The sequence below is a fragment of the Sphaeramia orbicularis genome, chromosome 9 (assembly GCF_902148855.1).
Source record: "Sphaeramia orbicularis chromosome 9, fSphaOr1.1, whole genome shotgun sequence".
Classification (NCBI taxonomy): Eukaryota; Metazoa; Chordata; class Actinopteri; order Kurtiformes; family Apogonidae; genus Sphaeramia; species Sphaeramia orbicularis.
Window position 1 is genome coordinate 27,713,421 of NC_043965.1, and position 9,863 is coordinate 27,723,283.

At 36.4% G+C, this 9,863-nt stretch overlaps 1 protein-coding gene across 1 annotated transcript; it reads left to right on the forward strand.

The window, feature by feature from the left end:
- The first annotated feature begins 4,630 nt into the window (after positions 1-4,630).
- LOC115426206 (arrestin domain-containing protein 3-like) lies at positions 4,631-9,514 on the forward strand. The gene is made up of 6 exons (XM_030144213.1): positions 4,631-4,886; positions 5,059-5,119; positions 5,305-5,446; positions 5,571-5,667; positions 8,897-9,153; positions 9,267-9,514. The coding sequence occupies exons 1-6, from the start codon at positions 4,631-4,633 to the stop codon at positions 9,486-9,488; spliced, it is 1,035 nt and encodes a 344-aa protein (XP_030000073.1). The 3' UTR covers positions 9,489-9,514.
- Positions 9,515-9,863: the final 349 nt, after the last annotated feature.

A 9,863-nucleotide genomic window follows, 5' to 3' on the forward strand; every position in this document is an offset into this window, starting at 1 on the left:
TTATGCACCACAGTGATTCAACATTTTGTCATTAGTGTAAATACACAAGAGAAGATAGAGGCCTGTATATGACATGTCTTGTGCACTAACTACACATGAATGTTCACATTAACAAATTTTACATATGAATATGTTTTTTCTATTTTATTGAATTTGTGTAGAAAATCACAGGTGGTCAAATAATTCTTCCGAACTGTATATATTAACATTTGCTGTTACCAAATATATGTATGTATTTAACTCAACATTACGACTAAACTCAACTATGGATAATGTACATTTTGTCTAAGATGAAATAATAATAGTGGCACATTTTACATGATGTTATTAAAAATTAACATATATAAGGTTATGATGTATGTTTCTGTTTCATGGTCTTTTTTGCTTTATTGGTGTCTAAAAAGATTCACAGTTAAAACTGTTTTGACTAAAGTAATAATTTCCCACCCATTACAGTATAAGTATATTCTTTAAATGCTGTTCGATGAAAGCCACTTTTTACCTCCGCCAAGGAGGTTATGTTTTTGCCATGGGTTTGTTTGTTTGTTTGTTTGTCTGTTTGTTTGTTTGTTTGTCTGTCCGTTAGTGTGCAACATAACTCAAAAAGTTATGGACAGATTTGGATGAAATTTTCAGGGTTTGTTGGAAATGGGATAAGGAAGAAATGATTAAATTTTGGTGGTGATCGGGGGTGGGGGGGGTGGGGGCACGGGGGGGCACTGATCAGCCTTGGCGGAGGTCTGCGCTCTCCGAGTGCTTCTAGTTTTCCAATTGTTTTGAGACTTACACCCTGTCCCATGTGCAGTCCTTCTACTCTCCTACAGGGGCAGCCGTGCTCTCTCCATTTATTGCTTGGTTTCTGTACCATACTTTTTCTAACTAAATGCCAGACCTGTCAAATGTCTGCTGCTGCTGCTGCTGAAATTGCTCCCTACAATGAAATAAATTCCACATAGCTGCTTCTGGATGGTGAGTATGATGACACGAACCACAGCAAAAAGCAAGCACAGGGTAAATCACTGGTGAAGGTGGAAAAATAATGACATTCTCACCAATTGTGCAAGCTGACTCTTGGACCAGTGGACATATCAAGATATCTGTATATAGTCTTATATAAGTGACTTCTGGCTGGTTATACTTTGACACTAAGATGGTTCACTGGAATAGATGTAATATGTGTGATTCATTAGTGCTAAATACTAAATTATTATTAATACTTAACACTTAACTAAATATTTTATTGAACTTAATTTACATATACTCCATCTACACCCAAGAGTAGAGTAAAAAAAGATTAAAGGAATGTTTTTCCAGGGGTGCAGACTGTACATGACACCCCCACTTTATGACACGATTCACATATTCACCCTGATTTCTCTTCTTAAGCATAGTGATATATAAACTAAACAATTTCAAGTATGTTTCATACAGTTCACATGTCCTGAAGCCACTGTAAGCCTACAATCTATTTGCAGCAAAGTTTGACTGTGACCCCTAACCCTTTACAGAATAACCTCATTTATTTATTTATTTATTTTCACAGTTATTTATTATTGCATTTTTTACAGCAGTAGTGCAAAAAAATGTCTGAACTAGAAAAGCACTTGGAGAGCGCAGACCTCCGCTGAGGCAGATCAGTGCCCCCCGCCCCCTGATCACCACCAAAATTTAATCATTTGTTCCTTGTGCCAGTATCAACATTTCCTGAAATTTTCATCCAAATCCATCCATAACTTTTTGAGTTATCTTGCACAAGGACAGACAGACAAACCAACCAACGCTAGCAAAAACATAACCTCCTTGGCGGAGGTAATAAATAGGAATTGTTGTTTTTATACAGAACAGAACATATACAAAATTGCACACACAACAAAAAAACAAAACAGAAAACATCACAAAGCAAGCCACCCATCCTCCTGGGACATATGTAACAGAGTTTGTGAGACGCAAACATGCACTTAAACATAGGTACAAAATATCACAGAGAGAAGAAAAAAACAAAAAACCTCATTTATTGGTTGGTAGTTGTTCAAGTTGCCCACAGTTTACCTGGAAATAATCTTTATTAAACACCAACACTGCAGGACAATATACAGTAACTTCACTGACACCTTTACCAGTTGTTACTCAGAGTCACTGAATATGAGACAGTTTTATCTGACCCACCATAACAGCAGGATAGTACTTTACTTTTACACCTACACATTTAATGTATGTCCTTCTGAAATGATATTCTATTGAAAAGAAACAAATAAATAATAAAAAAATGTATCGGAAAAACTGTTGGATCATGCTGTTTCCAATCCAGGCATTTATTTAATGTAAAAAACCCAAACTTTTACTTCCTGGGTCTGAGGAGGAGAATAGTACAGTGATGTAGCTGTATTTTATGTTTTTAATTGTACGTTAAATGACTAAACTGGCAACAGAAATATACAAAAAAAATTCATTCTTAAAATTACCCATGTCATCCCACCAGTGTTGTTGAGCAGTGATCTTAATATTCTGTGTGTACATCCTCAAGAAAACAATTTTTAGGATATATTTTTGGTACTATGTTTAAATGAATGATTTTCAGCCTGAATATATTTAATTATTTATTTAGTTTTCTAATACATTTTTTGCTCTTCTTTATTTACATACACAGCTTGGCCAGCTTTTCTGAGTAAATTCCTGTGTTTGAGCTCCAAAAACTTGTCTAACTTTTACAGATGCAGTGAATAGATTCTCATTTCTTAAACAACCATCAGTTTGATAGAGAGAATAAAGACCGGACTGTGATTACAGTCTTCTTCCAGTATATTAGTACTTTCTAATCCATGTGATGTTTTATTATGTTGGTCGTTTTCCAGGACAACAGAAATGAACTTCTCTGCTAAATCTGGTGCATGCATCTTGTTCTTTGCAACTAATGCCAATACATACTGTCCTGTAACCAAATAAATAAATACTAAATATTAAAAAGGTCATGTGGTCTAATGAGTCCAGACTGACCCTATTCCAGAGTGATGAACGCATCAGGGAGAGAGAGAGGCAGGTGAAGTTATTACCCATCATGCCTAGCACCTACAGTACAAGCCTGTGGGGGCAGTTATGGTCTGAGGTTTGCTGAGTAGTCAGGTCAGTGATGTGATGTATCCACAAAAAGATAGAAATAAAAGTGGAAGTTATATTAGCAGTGTTGTAAGCTTATCCAAACAATACAGCAAATGCCTGCAGCAATAAATATATTATTTAATATTATAGTTTATCATTACATGTTTATACGCATATAGTTCAAGTTTAAAGCTCTACTCGTCATTGTGGTTCATATATGACTGGTCTCAGAAGTTTATTTGACCTGAACAATGACTTGACAAGATTTGTATGACTTGTAGCTGATATTCAACTGACTTGCTTGATGTTTGCCAAAGACAGATAAGATTTAAACACTCTAAATCTACTTGCTTACTTCCATTTACGTGTTTTGACTCCCACCTCTGAGTTTGAACAAACACAAAAGGCTTAGATTTTTGTTTTCGTCAGCCCTGCAATGAACTAGAGACACTGGCATTCAGAAAATGGGTTGAAGTTTTAGATAGAGATAGATAGATACTTTATTAACCCCTAGGGAAATTCATTCAGCAGCTTTGCATACAGCACAGGAGACAAAACAGACAAAACAAAACCAGAGGTTAGTTAGTTAGTTTGGTTAGTAGCCTGTACAATACTGTAAACAAAACACTTCTAATTTAACCCATAAAGACCAATATCCATCACTGACTAAAGCATCTACTGATCTAAACTGTTTAATACCTGTTGATCCACTAATCATACCAATCCATGTAAATAATTAACACACAGTTTGTCATCTTTCATGGTGATCAGATATGACCCATTTGAATGTTCAGAGGCTCCATAGTTACAGTGGAAACACCATCATCTTTTACAACATTGATTCACCTGTAAAACCCATGCAGTTGGATCAGTGACAGTGGAAGGATATGCTTGGTTTATGTTCAGTTAATGACAGATTTGACTGTAAAAGTGACATTTTCCTCAGTTTTCTCTCTGCTTTTGATACAATAACCCTATCTTTAATATGAGCTTTATGAACATTTTCATGATCAGTGAATTAAATACAGGAAAATACCTGATTTATAATGACAAAATACAAAATACAGAGGATAATATTATAAATAAATGGCAATAAATCACTTAAGAAAGGTCAGATATAGAGAAAATTCATTTGGGAACTGACATAAAAGTAGAAAAATCTGTAGAAATCTGTTTTTTTTTTTACAGCAATTTTTCCATTTAGCTCCAACAGACTCATCACCTTATTTTCCTCTCTCAAAACCCTTGCATACCATGGACAGCTTTGCATCAACATGCATGCATATAACCTGCTTTTTTTTTGTTTTTTTTTACACCTATATTCTTAGATGCAATAGATATTTGTGTGTCAACCAGCTGTCCCTCTCATCAAGAAGCATCATTATTGCGCTTTGGCCTTGTGGGATTAATTATTATCTACCCAAGCAGGAACCTACACCTCCCAACGTACATAACCTCTGTTCTCCGTATCTCCTGTACCTTTATCTAGCTGCGTCTGTTTGTCAGGTATTGCACTTAGCAGTCGTCGACTATCATGACCAATCCTGTCAAGAGCTTTTCTGTGGGATATAATCCTATTAACGAAAGCAATGTTTTTAGCAGCGGTGATCACATTACAGGACAGGTTACACTGGAACTGGGGAAAGACTGCAAAATAGACTTACTTTACATTAAGATGAAAGGGAAAGCAAAAGTTAGCTGGGTTCAAAATTATGGAAGAGTAATTGTAGTACACCGTAGCAAGGAGAAGTACTTCAGTATCAAGCAATTTATCATTCAGGAAGGCCAAGGTAAGTGATTCTCCTTAAGTTATTTATGTCAGACTGCAACTGTAAGCTGTAATGTAACGTATTTTATGATTTGAGTTGGTTTTATATCAAACAGTTTTCAAGATTTGTCCTGCGTCGCACTAATTAATGTATTGGTTTAACACTTATATGTTGAATATTGTCATGTTTTAAGGTAACAGTAATGTCAGCAAGGGCTCCACCGTCTACCCATTCACCTTTCAGATTCCTATACAGTAAGAAAGATTTCTAACATGTAGCCTTGTCAAAAGTTTTATATTTGTTCTTTGTAACTTTTATTCTAAATACCAGGTGGGACAGTAAATGTTGTGCATATAAGTGGGTACCGTTGACAGCAGAGGTTCCTGTTTATGTGCAGACATCACTGTAAGGGTAATACTGTCCTTTATTGTTTGTCCAGATGCCTGCCTTCAACCTTCAAAGGTGAACATGGTAAAATTAAGTACAAACTAGAGGCAAATCTGAGCAGATCGATGAGGGCAGACACAAAAGCTTCAGCAGAGTTCACCATGCTTAGTAAAGGACACGATCCATCCTTTATGGTGTGTATCTTACAACACAAACACTCATTAATGCATCTCCAAGGATCTGTTTCCTGACTTTTATTAAGCTGCTGCAAAAATGACAAATAACACTATCTTATATTCATTTGTATTTTTCTATTAGATGCCACAGCAGGGTATGACTGATAAAAAAATGAAGCTATTTGCCTCAGGAACAGTCAACATGGATGTTCGTATTGATCGAACAGGCTTCCACCAAGGTAATTTTCAAGTACATGTAATGATCACTTGCAAGTACATTTATTGTAGAAAATATATGTCTAATTTCAGATTTTTGTCCATATTTTATAGTTTAATCTTAAAGACCCAGCACTACTTTTAAGTCAGTTTTCAGCTGATATTATCTCTATATCTAACCTTTCTTAGATGATTTATCACCATTTGTTTATAATAATATCCTCTGTATTTTGTATTTTATCAGTAAAAATCAGGTATTTTCCAATATTTAATTCACTGATCATGTAGAGGTTCATAAAAGCTCAGATTTAAGTTGACAGTTATTATATCAAAAACAGAGAAGACAGCAGAAAAAGTGACTTATTCTGACAAATCTATCATTAATTGAATATAAAACAAGTGTGTCCATCCACTGTCATTGATCCAAATCCACAGGTTTTACTGGTGAATCATTGTTGTAGAAGATGACAATGTTTCCACGGTAACTACAGGGCATCTGAACGTCCAAATGGGTCATATTTGATGACCATGAAAAGATGACAAACTGTATTTTACACCAATTATTTACATATATTGATAGGATTAGTGGATCAACAGGTATTAAACAGCTTAGATCAGTAGATGCTTTTAGTCAGTGGTGGATATTTGGGTCTTTATGGGTTAAATTCCTTGCAGGTAAAAATAGAAGTAGCAATGCCAGTACAAAGTTCCTTATTGGTCACAGGACTGTTTTATGGCTTAAAGATAAAATCTCCATAAATAACACATGTAATAGTCATCAGTGATAACAACTAGTCTTTACACAGAGACTCAACAATGAGTAAATTACAATTTGTGTTTGAAAAAAAGGAAAAGGAACATAAGAGTCATTTAATTAGTCATACTTCTTTCCATGTTATGGCATGTGGTTAGCTGTCAGTATGGTACAAATGGGAAGTAATGTGTTATTTCCCGCTCATGAAAATCTAAAAGGAGATTTTTCCACATATTGTCACCTTCTTAAAATAACCGCTAATAATATTTTTTGATAAAAATTACTTTTTTGTTTAAATTATCAAATACTCAAGTTCTGGTCAAGTTTTTTTGTGTTTCCTGAAAAACCTAAAAACGATTTAGGTAATTATTTTAAGAAGGTGACGATATCCTTGCTTTTCCTTACATTCCATACATTTTCAGACGGTGCCTGTTGAGTGTCACATCATTAAAGGGGGATTATTGATTATTTATATTTACTCTACATTATTGCTGTCCCTCCTTACATTGAAATGGACTTGAGCTAAAATGGACTGGATGATAACACATTAGAAAGATGTATGGAGCAGAGTTTATTGAACAAGACAAACATAGTGTTGTAAAAGATGACAAAACGTGACAAAACAAAATAAAGAGTGAGTGGACTTTTACCATCTTTTAGTACACCAATAAATGATAACATTCTGACCACTGACAGATTAAATGGTAATGATACTGATTATTTCATTCCAATGTGACCTTTCACTGGGCTGGATGTATATATTAGGCAGCAAGTGAAATTTTTTTCTCAAAGCTGTGTGTTGGAAACAGCAAAATGAGCAACATAAGGAACTGAGTGACTTTGACCAGGTCCATATTGTAATGGTGATGACTGGGTCAGAGCATCTCCACAACTGCAGGTCTTGTTGGGTGTTCCTGGTCTGCAGAGGTTGGTACCCACCAAAAATGGACAAAGGAAGTACATCCCAATCTCAGGCCAATGGACTTTATGCACAGCCCCACTACTTCCTGAACTTCAGGTGGGTCCTTTATTTCCTGTCTTTCATTATTGGACACACTGATTCATTCAGGTGTGCCTAATTAATCGGTGGTCACAACAAGAAGTAGCAGACACTCCTGGATTAATCAGTGTGTCCAATAATGAAAGACAGGAAATAAAAGACCCACCTGAAGTTCAGGAAGTAGTGGGGCTGTGCATAGAGCCCTTTAAACATCACTGGGAGGTTCTGGACAAATAAATCTGATTAGGGCTGTATGATACTGCAAAAAACTGGCATTGCAATTTTTTTAACCCTGCGATATATATTGCGATATGAAATAGCTGTGTGGTGCCGATGTAAATGGTCAAACAATTTAGTTATGTTACTTCTTGTTGTGGCAACAATTGCAAGACACTATAGAGTCAGTAGTGTCTATAGTATCGACACAGAACACGTGTTTCAATATCATCATTCTTGTGGCTGAAATAATTCTAGATAACTGACGTTGCTTTTCTTTTTGGCATCAAGTTTTCATTTTGGGTGATTTTCTCTTGTTCATTGCTCATTTTTCAATGTTGTTACCAGCAACTTACTCCATGTTTAGGGGCGTGGTCTGCCTTAGCAAACTGATTAAGAACGATTGCAACTGGTGGATCGCTGTGCGCAGTGTGTGTCGGGTACCTTTGAACTTAGATGAGAACATGTTGAGTTCATTTGCCTCCTACATTGCAAGACTTGTGATGTGACAATTGCGCATAATGCTAATGTGTTGGTCCAGATACCACAGCACACCTTCAGAGGTCTGGTGGGGTCTAGGCCTCTGGTCAGAGCTGTTTTTATGGAAAAAGGGAAACCTACACAATATTAGACCGGTGGAAATAATGTTATGATCCATAGATGCTCGATTGGTTGAGATCTGGTTGTTCTTTAGATACTTTTGGCAGGTACTAGACACTGTATATTGGGAATTGACTATCACAGTTTCTCTCTGGTCAAAGTTTGTCAGATTCCTACTCTCGCCCTTTTTTGCTGCTTCAAACACATCAGCTTAGAGGACTAAATGTTCGCTTTCTGCCTAATATATCCCACCCACAGGTCCCGTTGTAATGAAATAATCACAATTAATACTACTTTGTCTGTTAGTGGTCACAATATTATGATGATCGGTATATTTGTGTGGAGCAGACTTAATATCCCCTTGACATATAACTCAGAACAGGCAGAGTAAACACTTGGCTGAGGGCCTTTTTGCTTTTAAAGCTGCCCTGGGGGAGGATGAGGCGAGGGGTATCCATACAGTAGACTCACCATCGTACATACCAGTGAAGAATACACACATTTTACTCGTTCTAGTGTCCATCCCACTTGTGTCTTGTCAGAGGCAATGCAGGAGAAGTAACCTATTATATTATTATTGTTCAAAACTGTAGTTGAACCAACACTGTATAAACTTAATTCCTGTTTGTGTCCATGTTTGCAGTTAAAACTCCTCTGTATTTACTGATGCTCTAATCTGCAGGTGAAGGCATAAAAGTTGTGGCCTCCATTCAGAACAAATCATCTCGGGATGTTACACCCAAGTTCTGCTTGTACAGGAAGCACAGTTATTTTGCAGATAAGACGAGGAAAGTAGTAACTAAAACTCTGCTGAAAGAGGTGGGTGAAGCCATCCCACCCTCTGCATGTCAGACTGTGACCAGGATCATCACCATCCCTCCAGACACAGATCCATCCGTCCTAAACTGTAACATCCTCAGAGCAGAGCACAGGCTCAAGGTGTGTATCTATTCATTCCAAAAAATTTTTTTAATCTCCTGGTTGTTACAAACATCTGAAGTTTCAGCACAAAATGAAACTTTTTTTTTAATCATCATATTTCTTAACTGCAGGTCTATCTGGACATCAAGTATGCCTCAGACCCAGAGGTTAAATTCCCTATAGTCATCCTGCCTGCTTTGGAAAACACAGATAAAGACAAGGAAACTGCTTATTTTCCCTTTGGATCTGCATTTACAGACGCCTCAGGAGAAACCAACTCAGCACAAAACCCTCCACCTTATTCAACATATGGGATGTATCCAACTGTGTCTGATTTTGGTGGAAAATCCTAGAAATACAAACTCTCTTAGAGCACGGAGGAGTGTATGACCTATCCTGCTTAACCCTATGACGCCAAACGTATCATATTTGATACATGAGTTTTGAAATCCTCTACATGATCAGTGGGATATTTTTTTTTCTTGAAAAATGTGATGTATACATTAGATGCATGCAATATACATATAATCCACCAGGGGGGAGGAATTAGTTCACCAGAGGCCTTTCTAGTGACACTGAAAGACTGGCATTAATGAGGAAGGAGACAGAACTTTGCCAATTTTGAAAAATAATTACCTATTTGTCTTATGTTTGTGTTATAATATGTTTTTGTTTGTTCAAAAATAATAATATTTGAGCATTGAGACCTGATGTATCAAATATGATAC

Coding starts and splice junctions, on each gene's coding strand:
- LOC115426206 (XM_030144213.1), top strand. CDS start 4,631: ATGACCAATCCTGTCAAGAGCTTTTCTGTGGGATATAATCCTATTAAC. Junction 5,447..5,570: donor GACACGATCCATCCTTTATG/GTGTGTATCTTA, acceptor TTTTTCTATTAG/ATGCCACAGCAGGGTATGAC. Junction 9,154..9,266: donor GAGCAGAGCACAGGCTCAAG/GTGTGTATCTAT, acceptor TCTTAACTGCAG/GTCTATCTGGACATCAAGTA.